General features: G+C 38.3%; 1 protein-coding gene across 4 annotated transcripts in view; it reads right to left on the bottom strand.

The window, feature by feature from the left end:
* Positions 1-20,018, bottom strand: part of LOC129713774 (myosin-9-like) — a 102,692-nt gene that overhangs the window by 40,077 nt on the left and 42,597 nt on the right. The window contains exons 4-16 of one of the 4 annotated variants that reach the window (XM_055663069.1): positions 18,874-18,901; positions 17,512-17,605; positions 17,217-17,237; positions 13,473-13,565; positions 13,150-13,213; positions 10,855-10,953; positions 9,309-9,452; positions 8,755-8,850; positions 7,025-7,143; positions 5,734-5,886; positions 4,499-4,672; positions 4,228-4,401; positions 3,848-3,962 (exon numbers count right to left, since the gene is read on the bottom strand). In XM_055663069.1, coding sequence (XP_055519044.1) covers positions 3,848-3,962; positions 4,228-4,401; positions 4,499-4,672; positions 5,734-5,886; positions 7,025-7,143; positions 8,755-8,850; positions 9,309-9,452; positions 10,855-10,953; positions 13,150-13,213; positions 13,473-13,565; positions 17,217-17,237; positions 17,512-17,605; positions 18,874-18,901 — 1,374 coding nt within the window. Of the gene's footprint in view, positions 1-3,847; positions 3,963-4,227; positions 4,402-4,498; positions 4,673-5,733; positions 5,887-7,024; positions 7,144-8,754; positions 8,851-9,308; positions 9,453-10,854; positions 10,954-13,149; positions 13,214-13,472; positions 13,566-17,216; positions 17,238-17,511; positions 17,606-18,873; positions 18,904-20,018 lie in introns of all 4 variants that reach the window. The other 3 variants (XM_055663071.1, XM_055663070.1, XM_055663072.1) reach the window with 3 other exon arrangements.

Here is a 20,018-nt window from a genome sequence, read left to right as displayed (position 1 = left end):
CCGCTCAGGCAGCTCCTGCGACGGCGCTGGTGCCAAACTGTAACGGCCCTGCTGTCCCTTTGGATCGATCAGCGACGTGGAGGGGGGGGAATGTGCTGCACGGGCAACAGCCTGTCCTCCATATGACATCGCCCAGGCTTGCATCCGACCAGGATGCATCACCCATGGCCAGTCATTACCAAAGGGGGCCTACTGTGCTACGTGTGGAAAATGGGAAAAATTCAGAAACTAAAGAAATTTTTTCTTTTAAGTCAAAATGTGCCATCCATGTTATTTTACCAGAAATCTTCAACTGGCCCATTATATTAGGAAAACTTTCCTTGATGGAATAAGGAAAATAGGTTTACAGGGAGCCACTTTCCATTTTCATCTACCCTCCATAACATCCCACCTATCCCTGAAAACCACAAGAAAAAAAATACTAGTTCAGCATCTCTTCTGGCCCCATCAAAATTTTACCTGTAGGTAACTTAAGCTTTAAGCTCTCTCAGAGAGCATTGTACAGCTAAATAGCCGCAGTACATTGAATTAGCCGTTTTAATTGTGTACATAGTAATCTAGCAAATTTTAAAGGTGTTTAAAATTCAAAAATACATCCAGCCCAGAAGGTGCCTGGATCGGCAGGAACATTTGCAGTGCAATCCTCCTATAAAACTTCTGAGAGACTTAAATGCTAATGACTTCTTCTAATTTAAGTTCATCAGAAGTATTACAGGTAAAAAAGATAGTTTTAAAATGTTAGTATTAATTATATGAATCAGAAATATGGCATGCTCTTGGAAACCCAGTTCATGCATCGATCTCTAAATTAAGAGGAAACATAACTGTGACACGTAAATTCTACATTCTTAATTATCAATTGAAATCTTCATTTCATAAAAATAACTGCGGAAGACACTAAACTGTGTTTAAGGTTATCTGTCAATGAAGGGAAAGCGTTTCATGCAGGAAAGTTGTACCAAGGTCAGCCACAATCCTACTGAAGGACAAAAGATTTGAAAATTAAGGGACAGAAGTTTAGGGGTAACATGAGGGGGAACTTCTTTACTGAGAGAGTGGTGGCTGTGTGGAATGAGGTTCCAGTGGAAGTGGTGGAGGCAGGTTCGATTTTATCATTTAAATTAGATAGGTATATGGACGGGAAAGGAATGGAGGGCTATGGTCTGAGTGCAGGTAGATGGGACTAGGGGAGAATAAGTGTTCTGCACAGACTGGAAGAGCCGAGATGGCCTGTTTCCGTGCTGTAATTGTTATATGGTTATAAAAGAGGAAGGAGGAAGGAGGGAACAAAGGCCTGTTCCTACTATTTTTTCTGCTTTAGTTCTCAATCAAAGGTGCAAGTATAGTAGAAAGATAGAAAGCTCCATTTTTTAATTTTTTAAAAAAAACAGGCAGGGTCTAGAAATTTCAGAAGCATAGGATGACTGTGCTTTTCGCAGACTGTTTGCATGACCTGCCAGTCCATTCTAGACAAGCCACTTAATGCCATTCCTTCACCCTTCTTAGCATAGGAGTAGCACATGGCATGATAATGTGGAAGAAAGAAGTAAAACTAAAGACCAATGTGGAAAGCCAGGATATAAACTATAATCATACCCCTTAATTGTCTTGGAGAAACTGCCAGGACTAGGGACACTGCAGTGTGCACATCTTAATTTAGGTCCAACAAGAGTTATATTTATGAAATAATTTCATTATTGAATGCAGAAAAAAAAAATCCTCGTGCTAGATTAGATCAATATTGAAAATTAATTTAATTTCTACTTTTTCCACACAAGTGCATTTTGCTTACGTTGGTGGAACAGATTTCACCACTGCAACACAAGATGAGGCATTGTTGAAATAGATGAGTTGCATTAACCTACAGCAGAAGGGAAAATAGAAAGAAAAAAAAGCAGGAATGGAGGAGAATGATGAACAGTCAAAGCAGGCAATTCTCAGAAGCAACCAGATCATAGTCTTCTCTCATGCCACCTGGTTTGATATGTAGAATAGGAAAGCATGCATAGAAATAGGCTGGCTGAAAGCCTTTTATCTCTGCAACAAACCGAGACAGCGTTAAAAATAAGAATTCAACCCTCAAAGAAATTAATAACCAACGAGAACAGCAAGATCCACATCTAGTCTCTTTACTAGATGCTTGTAAATCCTTCCTGAACCAATGCCAGAATTGTCAACAAAAAATGTATCATATTCGACATGGTCTAAAACAAAACTCAAGTTAACTGGGCATGTAATATTGAAAAAATGAGAATGAAAAGGCAATATTATATAAATCAAGGTTAAATCAGTTCCGATCTACCGCGCATTAGGAGCACTTGTGATGGATAACAGATTAACAAAAAACATACTGATCCAAATTCCTGGGTGTGAACATCGCAGATTACCTGCACTGAGCACAGTACATAGGTGTAACAATGAAGATGATGTGCCAGCTCCTCTAAGTTATTAAAGGTTTAAAGAGAATCTGTCCGTCACCGAATAATCTAAGCAACTTCTACAGATGATCTGAACTACCTTGACTGGTTGTACCACAGCATGTTGCAGCAATTCCAACACACAAGGAATGCAAAAGGCTGAAAAATGGTCGTCGCAGCTGAGTCCATCACGAGCACAACCCTTTCCACCATTGGAACAAGGCGATGCCTCAAGAAGATGGCATCTATCATAGAGGAAGCCTGCCAACTAGGATCTGCCCTGCTCTCGTTGCTACCAGTAGGTTTAAAAGCCTGAAGTCCCACACCAACAGGTTCTGGAACAGCTATTCTACAACATCAGGTTCTTGAAATGATCTGGACAACTCTAAACTTACCTCAAAAACAGACTACTGAACTACATCTTGCACTATCATAGACGTGTTTCTAATTGTGTTGTGCACTAGATTTTTTTTGCAGACTTTTTCTTTTCACTGTCTGGTAGAATTTTTGTACAATCTATATATAATTCGCTTTTATGTGTTGGCTGAGTATGTGCGGCGGACGACACTGCTGCAAGCAATATTTCATTGTTCCTGTACCTCACCGTACTTCTGCATATGACAATAAACATGGAGTTAACTTGATTAGTTGCATCTTCAGGCGTAATGCCTCAGCAGACCAGGGATTCCCCAAGAGGGAAATGAGATATCAAAAAAGTATTTTCTTTTAAAACACTCATGAAATAGTATAATCCAGGTTCTGAGAACAGATTATAGTTCTATGATTCTCGAAAGATAATCAATTAGGGAGCTGGCAGTGTAAATCTAACAATTGTCATGGAAAACAATAATAGGCCTTGAAATACCATCTTGCCAGGAGTTATGTTTTTCTATTAGCATTGATTTGAATTAAATTCTAGGATAAATTTCAAAATATACCATTTAAAAACTAGCGAACCAGAGAAACCAAGTTAGAGAGAGAATATATAGCCTGCATTATGATGCTAGATAATGACACATCTTGCATTCTGATATCCTACCCTTAGCTGAACATTTTACCCTACTTTCAAAGATTATCTAGAATATTTAACGCAGATGTCCAATTGCTTACGAAACACTCCTCAGGAATAGATTGCCTAAAGTAAATTTCCATTTCCTCATCTGTGCAAGCGAAACCCATGCTAGGCACAGAGGGCAGAATTAGCTTGCTCATTGGAGCTTGCCCCCCCCCCCCTGCTAGCACCCTGCAAACCTAGTTCCCAGTATACTGAGAGAATTTCAAGATCTTGTGAATAGAAACACTGAAATACGCGTGCTTGATAGTGCCATCAAGCTAAGGCTATGAAACGTGAGAAACAGCTGTGTGCCTTGGAAAACAAATTACTGGAGTGACAAAGAGATTAAAAGCCTTGATTTAAAAAATTTACGTACCATCTCTCCAAAGATCAGCTATAAATTTATCGGAAGACTGGTGCAACAATGTAGCAATGTTATCATTTAGTGGGTCCATATTCTTCATTAGCCATTCAGTTGCTTTGTAATCCACCTGCATTGCAAATAGAAGACACCTTGTCTAAATATACATATGTAATATTGAGATAGACTATTAATTGATATTTGTTATTTAAAACTACCGAGTCTCATTCACATGTCTGGAGTCCAGATTGCAAGTTTGTTCATTTTATACAAGAACACAATAAGCAAAGCCAAGGTGAAAATGGTTCTGCAAAATTGTGACTGAATGACGGGATTTCCTTACGCAATAGTAACACTAATAGATTAACCTAATTTGGAATCTTTGCTCTATTTACCTTTCCAGCATAATGCATAATGCAGAAATCAGCCTTGTCTTTTAGCTGTTTGGGTTTCTGGAACTTGGGGTGGGTTCCCTGCTCCTGCACTACCTTCTCCACAAACGTTTTATCAGTGGCTTTGGGGAACCAGCACTCTTCATCAAGCAGAGCGAGGATGCCGGGAGGGCTAGCCTGTAAAATAAAATTGTAAGAGAAGTAAAACCAATGCATTTCAATCAATACTTCAGGAAAGCGAGCAAGGCAAAGTAATAAGGGAAGGATGACTCACGGATTTTTCAATGAGGTCAATGCAAGGCTGCAAGTCCAGGCCAAAATCAATGAAGTTCCATTCAATTCCTTCTCGCTGGTACTCCTCTTGCTCCAGGATGAACATTGTGTGATTAAAGAGCTGTTGCAGCTTTTCATTTGTGTAGTTGATGCACAATTGTTCAAAAGAGTTCAACTGCAAAAAAGTGCAAAAGAATATTACTAAGAAGGGAGCAAGTCAAAGATGGCACTACACACCAACCAATAGAACGTTTTGTATGTTCACCTTAAGTAAATGATCATTTTTAATGCAGCTAAGATCAGCAAAATATTGTCATTAACAAAAGCAGGTCTTGCTGGGTATATCTTTCTGGCTGGAGTTTAATTCCAACCAAAACTGCTGGTTTCAGCCATTGAGACTTGACATCTTCATACAGAAGTATGGGACTTACCAAGGCAGATTGTATTACAATCTGCCACTACATTGTGTCACTGGACTGTATGGGGAGTCCATCAGCTGAGCTTAATTTTGCTGGGAAGAAACCATTTCATAGGCAGTGAATTATAGTGTGAACATTGAAAGTTGTGCACACATAAAAATCATCTCGTTCTGCAATAAAATGTCACTTCATCACAGTTGGGAGAGGATTTAGGATCCTACATGTATCTCTTCTTTTACTGAGTATTATTTGGAAAAAAATGCCATAGGCTTACTCACAGTTCCAGAGCTTTCTAATTAAAGCGTTTTGAAAGCTTAATTAGAAATCCAATATCAAATGTAACAATACTAGCAAAATGAAGCACATCCCAAAATTGCAAATAGCCCAGCTTTACAGTTTTAACGGGCTTCAGTGAAGAATATTTTAACAACTATGTGACAGTAATTTGGTGGGTCATCTTAGGACTGCCTGAGAAACTCTAGTGAGCTTTACATTTATGCAGCTAGTTTGTGTATGTTGTTCACCACTTTCCCATCCCAGACACAGAATCACTAAGATAAGTCACACAATTTATACAATTTAAAAGGAAAAGTGTCTGATTTCAGAGCAAGGGAATGGACAATACAAAATACCCACGTGGCATTAGCCAAGATGTAGATACAAGACTACTGCATAGTGATTTTACTTCACTGAGTCTTCATGGGCAAATTTATATTGTGGGCCAAAGGGCCTGGTCCTGCGCGGTACTGCTCTAATCCACTCGTAGCCATGACATTTCTTAAATTTACCAAGTTTTACATGTGCAGCGCCAAAATACCTCAAAGATCTCAAAGCCAGCAATATCCAAAATGCCCACAAAGGAAGCACCCTGCCTCTTGGTCCTGTCCAGGGCCTTATTGATACGCATAACAAGCCAGCGGAAGAGGCGTTCATAAGTGGCTTTGGCTAAAGCCTCAACAGCAAAATCAGCCTGCACAGAGAAAAATAAATCCAGTCAGTTACTTATTTTAAATACAAGGCAACCAATAGTTATTAGGTTAGTGGAGGAATATGACACTGAGGTAAATCAACCTTTTCTTTGTCACCTTCTCATAGTAAACAATGATCTATTCTACATTTTCCTTAATCCCCTTTGATGTCTCATTTTCACACCTTACACCTGAAGAAGGGTCTTGACACGAAAAGTCACCCATTCCTTCTCTCCAGAGATGCTGCCTGTTCCGCTGAATTACTCCCGCACTTTGTGTCTATCTTTGATGTAAATCAGCATCTGCAGTTCCTTTCTACACTTTTCTTACCAGGTGGTATAGCAGAGACAATAAACTAAATGGCCTTTTCCTACATTATTCCATATTTTCTAATGCTTTTAGTCAAAGCATCTGCTCTTTTATGCCCATTCTTGTAAAATAAATTGTTTTGCTGACAAAATCTACAGGGCGGCACAGTGGCATAGCGGTAGATCTGCTGCCTCATAGCTCGAGAGACCCAGGTTCGATCCTGACTGCAGACTGTGCGGAATTTCAATATTTTCCTTGTGACTGCGTAGGTGGTCCGGTTTCCTCCCACATTCCAAAGACACGCTGGTTTGTAGGTTAACTGGCTTCTCAAATTTGTCCCTAGTATGTAGAAAGTGAAAGTAGGATAACATAGGACTAGTGTACGGATGATGAATGGTTGGTGTGGATTCAGTGGGCTGAAGATTCTGTTTTCACGCTGTCTCCAAAGCACCTTACAACTTATCTAACTTCTACTACACATTCCCTCCTTAAAATCTATCAAAGTGAAGATGTGAAAATTCCATCCTGTTATTTTCACCAGATGAATTTTTGCATGCTTCATTTGCGTTTGTGTAGAGTTTCTGCTAATCAAAATTCTAGATGAGTTATATTTATGTTGCTCCAGCTGTTCCAACTGCATTCATTCTATTCAGGCAAATCGTAAGGCTACGAACAATAAAAACCATGGTACAATAACTTATCTGAATGCGTAATCTGAGCAGTGAATAAAATTGTTTAAACAGCTTTGAAACAGTCTATTTTTAGCAGTCTTCACCTTCACTCTGATCTAGCTTTGAAAAATATAGTCACAGAAACAATGTAAACACTCACTTGCTCTTTGGTCTGAGCTTTCTGAACATAATCCCTTCCAACTTTGATGCGGGGTGTGAGGATTGCCCTGCTGAAGTCAGTCACCTGGATTCCCAGAAGGTGGCACACTTTCTGGGCAGCTGGGAAGGAAACATTCAATTTACCAAGAATCAAATAATGCTTATTGGGACTAGAAATTCGTTTCAGTTCTAATATGTGGTGCTATCAAGATCACCTGTGTAATACAGTCCAACTTCATCACATCCAAAATCACTACCAGATAGGATTATTCCAAGACATTCCTGAATAACTTCATTTTTCTAATCTCCATAAATTGAAAGTTAACTGATCATTACTCTCCACATTCTAAATTGGACTAAGTCCCATTTCACCCATTGATCTTAACGTTTGGCGATCTATACAGGCTCTTGGTTAAACAATTCACCCATTCCATTTTCATCAGGTCTGTTCTCCTACAATTCTGGTCACTTGCACATCACAAATTTCACCACTCCAACATGGTTAGATGTACCGTCATGCACTAAGACCCTGTGCTTCAAAATTCTCTAAAACTTCTATCTCATAACTTCCCCTGTTCCTCCTTCAAGACTTAGCTTCATGATCCAAGCTTGTCTTCCTCCAATCCGATATCTCTGTGCCTTGGCAATCTATTATTTAATTACATTCGAAACATCTTGGGCAGCAAACACAGGGAAGGACATCTTTGTGATTGAGGCAGTGCAGCCTAGGTTCACGAGATTGATCCCTGGGATGGCAGGGCTGTCATATGAGGAAAGACTGGAAAGACTAGGAGTTTAGAAGGATGAGGGGAAAATCTTATAGAAACATATAAAATTATAAAAGGACTGGACAAGCTAGATGCAGGAAAAATGTTACCAATGTTGGGCGAAGCCCAGAACCAGGGGCCACATTCTTAGAATAAAGGAGGGGGGCATTTAAGATTGAGGTGAGAAAAAACCTTTTCACCCAGAGAGTTGTGAATTTGTGGAATTCCCTGCCACAGAGGGCAGTGGAGGTTAAATCACTGGATGCATTTAAGAGAGTTAGATGGAGCTCGAGGGGCTAGTGGAATCAAGGGATATGGGGAGAAGGCAGGCACGGGTTATTGATTGGGGACGATCAGCCATGATCACAATGGATGGTGTTGCTGGCTCGAAGGGCTTCCTCCTACACCTATTTTCTATGTTTCTATGTTGTTGGAACTTGTACGGGCAAGGACAGTTTAGGATGGGATGAAGCCTATGCACAGCAATTGAGGCAAGATAAAATCCAGAATTTATGGCTTAATGAGCTACTTGCTCCCTATGAAAATGTATTTGAATTATAGGTTTGGCTCCTGACCAATTTAAAATGCCAATTCTTTAAGTGGTAGAGACTACGCAGCTTACACGAGTACATATTTCATGCTAGCAAATACTTTCAAAACTGAAATACAGTCCTTGCTACCAGAACATCGTGATCAAGTTGGTAATACAATTATATAGCACAGGAACTGGTCCTTTGGCCCAAATCATCCAAGCTGACCATTGGGTTTTCTTGCGCTCATCCCATTCACATGCATTTGTCCCATATCCATCATAATCTTTTCTATATATGTATCTGTCCAAATCTCTTTCCAACATTTTAATTGTAACAGTGAAGAAGAATTCAGTATTTACAAGTTTCTCTATTATGGAATCTACTTGTTTGTTTAGTCCACATAAGATTCACTACATTGCTGATCTACTCACCTGTGTTCTCAGGCATGGTAGCTTGATCAGTGTTGCGTTCCTTTTTGAAAATGATGTTCCCAAATTGAAGTACAGCAGAAACTACCTTTAGCATAGCTGAGAAAGAAATGAGAAAGGAGAATCATTAAACAGCCGTGGCATTTATTAATTTAGGGAATGAGGTATCATCTAGTGATCACTGGATTAGAGAAAAACATGGCCTCGCAATAAGTTCTCATGAGAGTCAGGCCATTCTGCAATTAGTAGGTCATAGCATTCTCACACAGTATCTTTTGCCGTCTGGTGAGTAATACTGATAGTCACGAGTTAAGTCATCAGAGCAATTAAAGATCGGCAAAAATGTTGATTTTTACCAGAGATGTGCATATTGGCCAGAGTTCGTTCCAAAATCTTTTTTTTTCACTAACCACAAACCCAATGGAAAGAATGTCTTTGGTTACTCAATGCAAGGCGTGCATTAAAATGTCAGCATTATGAATCAAGCAATACACTTTATAGTACATAATTTAATGCACTTTATGGTACATCATTTCTTCCTACTTATTAATGCATACCTATCAATTCATCTCCAGATATTCCCATAATTTTGAATGCCTCCATCGTCTCCTGGAACAATTCTCTATCTTGCTGTCCAGGAATGGTAATGTGACCATTAGATACAAATTTGTAGTTATTGTAACCCTCCAATAACAGATCAGCTGCAACCAAAAAGATGTCATACATTAGTCTTAAAAATGAAAATTTTAATTATACAGCACTTTCGTAATCAAGAATACTCATGATGCTTCACAGTCAGCACAGATGAAGATTCTCGGTCTGACATTTCAGACAGAGCATGAGAATTGCTTCACTCAGAGGGTGGTGAACCTGCATAATTCAAGAGGCCAAGTCACACATATTAGAGGTTGAAATTTTCTACACACAAAAGACGTCAAGGCAAATGGGTGGAAGTTGGAATATGATGTTGTCATGGAGGAGCAGCCTAGATCCTATTAAATGGTGGAACGGGCACAAAGGACCTAATAGTCCAATCCACCCTCTATTTTCTATGTTTCAATGAAGTATAATCACTGATATAATGCGGTGAAATCAACCTACTATACAGTTAGGTTGAGATATCAATGCAAACCAGTCAAATTCATAGCTAACACCATGTCAAGGTGGAAGCAGTTCATCCAGCTTAAAGTGTTCCCAACACTCATTAGGTCCTTAAAAACAGACCAAATAAATTACTATGCCAGCATAAATATTTACCAAAGAATAGTAACCAACAAAGCAAATTGAGTACAGGCCCACTACCAATTTACCGGCACCCTTTCTGGATTATCTCTATTTCTGAGAGGCGTCAAACAGAACCCAAACTGTCCGCCTAGGTGCCGAGATACTGGCCCGCAAAGACAGAACAGATCTGCCGGTTCCAGCCGGGCCAGTGTTCTACATCCACAGCCGCAAGGAGCACTTTCGCTCCTCCATTTGGCTGCGGAAGTCCCGATGAGGTTGAGATTTGTCGCCTCACACGGCCTGGGCGCCACATTTTCGGGGGGGGGGGGGGGGGGGGGGGGGGGGGGGAAACCAGGGGATTTCAAGTGTAGTTTTGTCTGGATTAAAGGAGGTGCCGGACCACCGTTTACTTAGAAATTGGTGGTGGACCTGTACTACACTATACAATTAATAGCAATAGTAACCAGTTAATTAGTAACACACTTCAGAAACAGTCACACTTAAAATATATGTTGCTCTGGTGGAAATAAAACACCAAATATCTAATAATTACTTTGAAAAGGAAACAATTGAGAAAAGATTATGGCATACACCTGAAGCAACAAGTTACATAGGAAAAGATCTGGTTCACTACTTCAAATCTGTTACCCTCAGTAGACTTCGGATGTAAATTTTAATTAGTACAAGACATTCAAATTGGATAACAGGTAACTACCTTTTCGCACAATTATCAATTTATGGAATCAACCTATGCTCACGGTACTGGAGGCATGAAGTTATGCAGAACATGGCTCATGCCATGATGCAATTTTTACTAGTTCGCTTGAGGATCACTATACAACTTTCTCATCAGTAAAACTGTTTAGTATACAAACTTACTCTTCAAGTGTTCTCCAGCCCCGGAAAGAAGATAGTAAAAAATATGGAAGGTACGTTCATCTTTGGCTTGACGTATGGCACGAGACTTTTCCAAAAGATCTGAAAGTTGGTAGTTAAAGGAACTCCACCATGAAATTTAAAGATCTAAACAATAGCATCACAATTTGGTTGCTCACTGAAAATATCTATCAGGTCAAACTGAAAACCAGAGCAGGATGGTTTCATTGGAATAGACATTCAGATTGAATTACTTAACTTGCACAAATAGTACTGCTCCCCGGAGTAATGAAGTGTCAAAACAAGGTAAACAGTTTATTCTCCTTGAACTGGAGTTATACAATAGTGCCCCCCAGGGTGCTACTCTATGAATGCTGTTCCGATAAAGGCAACAATTTTTGAAATTTGCAGATGGCACCACACTTGTACGTGTAACAAATGGTACAGATAATAGATTCCAAGAGGAAGGACAGTAGGGAGGTAACATTTAAGAAAAGGAGGCACATATTTTCATAGAATGAAGATAATTAAGTATTAAATGATACAATCTGAAGGAGTGCAAGTATAGGGTGCATCCATGCACAATTCCTTAAAGGTGACAAGGGAAGGCTGACAAAACTTTTATTAGGGCATGTGGGATGATGTTATAAATAGAGACACAGTATAACATCTAGAAAGTCAACCTAACTGTATACGATGCACTATTCATTGCTAGCAAGCTTGTTTCACACCACACCACAGACAGAGATAAGGTATTCACATTCAAGTTAGAGTAGAATTAGGCCATTAGACTCATCGACTCTACTCCACCATTCAATCTCTGCCTCCTCATCCCATGTTCCTCCTGCCTTCTCCTCATAACCCTTGACACCCGTTCTTATCAAGAATTTGTCTTATCTCTGCCATAAAAATACACTGATTTGGCCTCCACAGCCCTCTGTGGCAATGAGTTCTACAGATTAACTACCCTCTGACTAAAGAAGTTCCACCTTACCTCCTTTCTAAAAGAGCGCCCTTTAAGTCTAAAGCTGTGACCTCTGGTCCTAGACTCTCCCACCAGTGGAAACATCCTTTCCACATCCACTCTATCTATGCCTTTCATTATTCTGCAAGTTTCAATGAGGTCCCCCCTCAACCTTCTAAACTCCAGCGAGCAGCGGCCCAGTGCTGTCAAACGCTCATCATATGCTAACCCACTCATTCCTGGAATCATTCTGGTAAACCTCCTCTTGACCCTCTCCAGAGCCAGCACATCCTTCCTCAGACATGGAGCCCAGATTTGTTCACAGTACTCCAAATGCGGCCTGACCAGCACCTTGGAGCCTCAGCATTACATCTATTTTTGCATTCCTGCCCTCTTGATTTAAATGCTAGCATTGAATTTGCCTTCATTACTACCAATTCGACTTGCAAATTAACTTTTTGGGAGTCCGGCACCAGCACTTCCAAATCAGAATTGGGATTAACTGCAGCTTCAAAGTTGGGTGAACTCCAAATTGGGCAATCGGCCTTCTGTGTTTTGATATTCCATCATTCCATGAATGTGTATATCATTTACTTGCGATTCGCAAACCAAAACTAAAAGCAAATTCTAACTAATTCAGTAATTCAGGGTCCAATGGGGGCCTTGCTTTTTCGTCCATTTAATGGCTTCAAACTATTCTTTATTTACTGCATCCGACATACCAATGTAACATTGTTAATAATACACTGGAAAACAAACATGATTCATGACTCAAATGTTCCAGTTTGGCTATCCTTCAACACTGAAACATAAAATCTGTAATTATTTGTTTTCGAGATACACAAAAATCAATTTCCTCCTTTAGCCTCTGAAGTATGTTGGAATTCCTAATTACAATCCTTCCTTTGTATTTATTTCCATTCATTCAAATTCTTCCTTCATCTAGATGTCCCAGTTTCTCTGATTAGAGATGTCATCTTTCCTCTCAAATTCTTCCTTCTGCTTCTCCAAAATTCATTTTCTCCAGATGTCATGAGTATATTCCGGAATGATTTTATTTTTTTGTCAGATAGCTTCTTGCAATTTATTTCCCCAAGTAAATAAAGAAAGAAAAAAAACTGCTTTAACCTTCAAAGAGCAGTTCATCTCCTTTTATTCTGGGTTAGTAAAGTGCAATAAATTGAAACCCCAAGGCACAGATTCCACATAAACATTTCATAGTCCGAGGGCCCAAAACAGAATTTGTTGGAGGTACACTAGGTAACACATTAAATGGCTGCATTCCAATATTGCAGTAATTCTGCAGTTCAGCTTTTCATAGCTGTAAAGGATACAAGTTTCAATATTGGCTCCAACAATGTAGCCATTTACATCAAAGTTGATTCGAATAAATTTACCCTGTAAATTGAAGAGTACATGTTAAATACTTGGAAGTACACATTGCAGAAGAATACAGACCGTACGATTTAAATGTTGTTTGCTTTGGCTACTTTTTACATTAGATTTTGTTTAATAAACATTTTTGTAGCAAAATATACTTTAGGAAATAAAGCCACAGATCAAAGAAACTAGTAACAAATAATTATCTTAGAAACTTTTGAGTCTATGCCCATGCTGTTGTTTACTAGCCTTGGGTGTTATAATAATTATTACTCACAAATCGAGAAGAGTTGTCGTTTTTCACAGTTTTTGCATTACCAAATGCTTCGAGGATAGGGTTCGCTTGGAGTAGTTGCTTCTCAAGCTCTCCCTGTAATAACAACATTACATAGATTAGTTTGGAAACATCTGCTTTCCAAATAGAACTACAGAGAATTGCAGACTTTGAAGCATCGCTTGCAGATATGCAACAACTTTGATGCAACATGAAACTTGAGAAGCAACAGTTGACTGCTATGAGGGTACAAAAATGCACTTGTGGTCACTGAAAGGGCATGCAAACATTTAACTGGAACAAGCAGACACAGGATCTAAGAACATTTTGAAATTTGGTCATTAATAATCAGACTTTAAGTTAGGTTTCAAAACTAGGCAGAAGTGGTGTTGTGGAAGTGTCATTGGAACTTGTGTTTGCAAGGGGCGAGGAGACGAAGGGTTAGAGGGGCTGACACGAGAGGAGAGATGCAATTCCAAATAAGCACTAAACAACTTCCTGACTAGGAGTCATAAAAGGATTTCCTCTCTAAGCAGCAAGCACTGAGTCACTTTTTGAAAACCTCCGTGAAATTTGATGTTGAGGCAGGAAGGTGCTACCCAGAAGCATCGACAGGCATGTATACCTAGATTTATTCTATGCTAACAATGTCATTTCTACTTTCATTATATATGCAGTTGATTGGTTTAGACCCTCTTGACAAATCAACACCATTATTTCTAGTGGGCCATTAGTAACATCAAGGTCCAAAGTTCTCTGCAATTTGTTGAAAGAGTGGCAAGATTTTCATTTCACCACTATCCCTTCAGCAAGTCATGCACAAATATGGCATACATGTTTTTGTTTCTCTATACCCTCTTAACACAACACTTCAATTTACATACTTAGCCAGAGCTTCTTTAAGCACACAATTTAATTGCTGTTCATGCTCAAAAGGAGTTTACATTTAAAAAGTACTTTTACATAGAAAATAGGTGCAGGAGGAGGCCATTCGGCCCTTCGAGCCAGCACCGCCATTCATTGTGATCATGGCTGATCGTCCCCTATCAATAACCCGTGCCTGCCTTCTCCCCATGTCCCTTGACACCACTAGACCCTAGAGCTCTATCTAACTCTCTCTTAAATCCATCCAGTGATTTGGCCTCCACTGTCCTCTGTGGCAGGGAATTCCATAAATTCACAACTCTCTGGGTGAAAATTTTTTTTCTCACCTTAGTCTTAAATGACCTCCCCTTTATTTTAAGACTGTGGCCCCTGGTTCTGGACTCGCCCAACATTGGGAACATTTTTCCTGCATCTAGCTTGTCCAGTCCTTTTATAATTTTATATGTTAAAAAAAAGTACTTACTTAAAAACATGATTGATAATTACATTAATTTGGGGAGTTTTTCAACTCGTGTCCACACAGATTTCATTTGAGTCAAGAATGCTGATCTTAAATAACCTGGAAAATACACTTCAGAGCATCCAAGTTTCTGGCTGATGACACCAACTACACATACGATCTTACATGCCCAAAATGCAAACTTGGCAAAACAACTCTAGTGAAGATTTATCACCTGCCCACAGATAATGAAGGTGGTTTTACAAACATTCACTTGTCCAAGGAGAAAAATCATTTCAGGGTCTTTGTAAAAATCACAACACGGCTCATGATTCAGATATTTGGCTTCACTCGATGTCTATAAAATGTCCGTTGAAGGAATCAGGATCTATTTCCATACAAGTATTCATAGAAGAATAGATGTGAAAAAGAATGCAGTATACTGGATGTGAAAAAGTATCACAGGAAGAAACAAATTCAGCCCCCTAATTTGAGGCATGCCACACTTAATTTTAAAATGTAATGGACAACATACTGAGACACCAATTATTAATTCCACCATTTATAACATTGTTAGAATATGTCAGTAGCTTTCTTTAGCATTAGTGCTACATTAGGCAGGTAAGAAGCAAGACATGGAAACTGTTCAATCTAGTAGAGCTGTACAGCAATCCAATAAAATCATTTTAATCTATTTTAGAATGAACCAAATTTGGACATGAAAAATTTGACTTTTTGTAATAATAATGCCGTATTATCAATTTGACGTTGTGTTGCATTTACTTCATGGATTTCGAAATGAAGTAATTTATTCCACAAACAGATTTATTCCATCCATTTTGGTGCGTTATCAATTGATGGTTAGTACACTATTGCAGCTCTACAATGCAATGGTGAGACTTTAATTTTACACAGAATTACGTACACAATTATTACAGCACAATTAACAACATCACAAAGTTGCATTCTGAACAGTCATTTCACATCTGTGCCTCAAGATTAGTGTTCACTATTTGGACTCATCCTGGTAAATGGCAATCAAGATTATATATTTTGGACAATTTACTTTTTAAAAGTAAAGCTAAAATCTTATTTGAGGATTTACAAATATTTCCTGTGACATGTTAGAGGGGGGTGGAATCCAGTGATGCACATAACAGAATCTTATAGATGCAGGCGTAGGTTTTGTGCTACTTATTGTCGTCGATTAAATGGGATACTGACTAGAGGCTAACTGCAAATAAAAAGTTTAAGGGAAACTAAAGGTAGCTAGTCAAAATCAAAATAAATTTGACATGAAGTCTAAGTTTTATAACAGTTGGACTGAATTCATAGATATTTAACTGCCAATTTAATAACAAACTTGTGGTGAAGAAATTGCATTTGAAGGGACATTTTTACTTTAAAAAGTGTGAAACATCTCTTTCCTGGTCAGAGGAACAAACTTGACAACAGTTGCAAAGACTAAGACAATATACTGGAAGGGAAGCAACTTTTGACAAAAATATTCCCCAATAAACTTATTTTTAAGCAGATAATGAAACCACATAAATTAAAAATAGTTCAAGTTGCCTTAGATGGGGGGGGGGGGGGGGGGGGGGGGGGGGGGGGGGGGGGGGGGGGGAGAAGAAGGAAAGTGATTTCCTACATGAACACTTTGATTTTCTCTCTTTTTCACTATATTTTGAGGTTTGTAAAGGTAAGGTTTGTAAAAACCTTCAATATTAACATTTAATTTTGTACCACAGAGCTCCCAATCACTTCCCGGAATGAATGACATAAGATTCCTTCAGGATGGGAAACATCCCAATTGAGTTATTAAACATTGTTCTATGCAAACACCTCCAATTTTAACAGACCCTTTAAGAAACATTTACACCACCTTTACACCCAAAGCATGCAACATAAATAATATACAGATCTGAGCTGTAATTTGCTTCCAAATCCATCCAAAGTAGACAACAGTCCAGAGAAATGACCAGAATTTCTGAAATTTGAAGCGCTTATCATTGTGGTGACTGTCAGGACAATCATGTTCCTGATATTAAGTAGGACCAATATTTGAAATTAGATTATGCAATTGAAAAAATGGTATTTTCTGGTCTGGATGCGATCATATTATTGCATATCAATTCAAGCCACAATTTTGTTGCAGTGAATGTTTACAGATATGACAACCGCATTTGCTTAGTTCCATTTCTTTAGTGGAAAGTACTATTAAGCAAACATTAAACTACATCTGTATCATATCTTCAAGTCCAGGAGTTTGTTCAATCAGGGGGAAGTTGCAAATCAAGGGTTTTTATTGCCCAAAAGGCAATTTCCTAAACCAATTGAGCAACTTCCCCAAACAGCCAACAGATCTGTATATAAATGCATAAAAAGTGCAGAATATGCAAATCAAATTATAATAACCCACTCACGTATGCTAACACCGTAGACTGCTGCAAATGTTGAAGGGGGAAAAGTGTTATCAACTGCATGCAAAAATATGCAAGAAACTTTCAAGAATTTACTTTGTTAAAGGGATTTAACAGGCAGTTATGAAATGTTAAACTATAATTTGATCAGTCATAATTTCAATGATAAAATTTTACAGGTTGATCACAGTGTTTGGTATTGTATATTTTGAAATCAATTACATATAGATTAATAAAACTATTACAATGACAAGATTAAAAATGACTAAGCACTAAGCATATGTTAAAAGACACTTACTTGGTCCTTTTTAGACTTGTGTGAAGAGGCAACGTGGGCCAAATACTGAATCACTTTCTTGGTATTCTCTGTCTTACCGGCACCAGATTCTCCTCTGTAAATCAAACCATTTACATTTTAACAATTCCAGGTTTCAAGCACAGGCTAAAAGCAGTGGAACAGAATTAAATGCAACAACAATATAGACAATTACCTTCAATTAAAATCATTTTTGAGAACTACCTTTTATCTTTGAGAAATGTACAAATGTTGTACAAAGAATAATTAATTGATCTTAAAACACAGTTATAGAGCATTTAGATTACCTTCATAACCACGTATACTTGAAAATAAATTGATGTTGTACCATGCATTGAGAATGTCTGGTCAAGATACCAACGGGCAGCTAAGTGGCGCTGCGGGATGTGCAGCTATCTCAGCTCCAGAAACAGAGGATCGATTCCGATATTGGGTGCTGCGTGCAGTTTGCCGATTCACCTTGTAATTGCACAAGTTAACTCCCCTACTGAAATTTTCCATCACATCCTAAAGATGGCTACCTAAAATTACCCCTGGCGTAAGAGGATTACAGAAGAATTAGGATGAGGTGGATGTGTTTGCATAACAGAATAAGTTACTGAGAAATAAGTAGCGGGAGGGCAACGCTCTTTCACGGACAGCTTAGAAAGTAGCTATTCAGACCATTGTCTTATGTCTAATTACAACCATATCACAAGTATATGGGAAACAAATTCACATATTAGAAAAATAGAACACCTGATTATTTCTAGGCTCTCCTTTACTCACAAAATGGACTTGTCATGAAAGAATCATTGTTGAGGTGTTGGCATCAGATGTGATCCGTCTGAAAACAATAGCTCCCATAAAGGTAGAAGATCCAAATCAAACAAGACAAACATTGCACTACTTGTGTGATGCGGATGGAACTAACTTGTGGCAATTCTTGTTCTAGGAGTGTCAATCGGAGAGATGACTACTATTTCCTACAGCTCTAACTTTCCTGTCAAAAGAACATATTCTCTACAAGAACATTTTATCTTGTAGCAATCATAACCGCATCTTAAAACTTTCAATGCTTTATTTGGTTGCAAATGGTATGACATAAAATATCCATAATACATACATGGGCCACCTTTTAAAAGTTACCTGCTGTTTAAGAAAGCACAAAGGAAATTTGAAATGGCTTTCAGATAATGATTTATTGGAGATGTACCTATGGTACATGTATATCGCCTTTTTTTTTGCATTGAGGCAAAAGAATCTCAATTTCATGTCCTACAATGTGAAAATTTAACAAAAACAGGCTAATTAATCCACTATTTAAAAAAAAAAATCAAAAAAAATCAGGAAAATGACACTCACGTGCATAGGATTGACTGGTCCTCACGATCTGAAATGAAACAAATTAAACATTAATTATTGATGCATCAGCTTTCATTCTTTACCTAGTGCTCTTAATGAGTCCCAACTCATGGTTAATATTATTAAATACACCCTGCAGTTAAAAATTATTCTCCAAAGTTGGTGCAATTAGCTGTGAACACTCATCTCAAATATGTTGCAAATGAAGTTCAAAGATAATTTTGTTTTTCATTTTTAAAGAAATATAATGCTGGTAAGAGTGCTGTTATGATCTGCAGAACCAAAGAGGATGAATGTGTAAAATTTACTGATTTTAAATTGTCTGATAATAATCTTAGCGTCTGTAATAAGGCAAAATATCTTGGACATTTGATTACAGAACAAATGACAGATCATGAGGATATTTATAGGCAATGCCATAGGATGTACATACACAAAACATTCTCTTACAAGTTTAGTGCGTGTACAGATGAAGCAAAGCTGTCTCTGTTCAGAGCATATTGTACACCACTCTATACTGCACAACTGTGGTCAAACTACAGAAAAGCAAGCTTACAGAGACTTATAATGATGCCATGAGAATATTACTTAAGACACCTAGATGGTGTAGTGCAAATGAAATGTTTGTGGCTCCAGATTAGGAAATCTTACGTATACATTTATTTGCCGGATTAATGACTCAGAAAATGAAATCATCTTGGCCTTATCAAACATAAGGTTTAGCTCTACACACTACCAATCCCAGCTGTGGTATAGTTGTCTCGTTGTAGGACACTGATTTTTTAAATTCTTGATCTTAAACCATGTATTGTGCCTTTGTAAGTAATTTACTGTGCTTTCGTATGTAATTTATTGTGCTTCTGTATGCAACTTATTCTATGTAATGTCTTGTCTTTTATCTGGACCTTGAGTCTGTAATAAAAAAAGTATTCAACATAATCATTTTGAAATATGCAAATTGAGACAAATAAAATTAAAATAATCTAAAATCTGATTTGCACCAATGGTGACTGCATAGCCAGTCATAGTGCGAACTCCATCATCAAGTTCGCTGACGACACGACACCACCGTTGTTGGATGAGTCACAGATGGTGATGAGTCAGAGTATAGAAATGAGATCGACCGATTGTCCAAATGGTGCCAG

The sequence above is a fragment of the Leucoraja erinacea genome, chromosome 37 (genome assembly GCF_028641065.1).
Source record: "Leucoraja erinacea ecotype New England chromosome 37, Leri_hhj_1, whole genome shotgun sequence".
NCBI classification, from domain to species: Eukaryota; Metazoa; Chordata; class Chondrichthyes; order Rajiformes; family Rajidae; genus Leucoraja; species Leucoraja erinaceus.
Note: the sequence above shows the minus strand (reverse complement) of the source record. Positions and strands in the feature narration are given on the sequence as shown.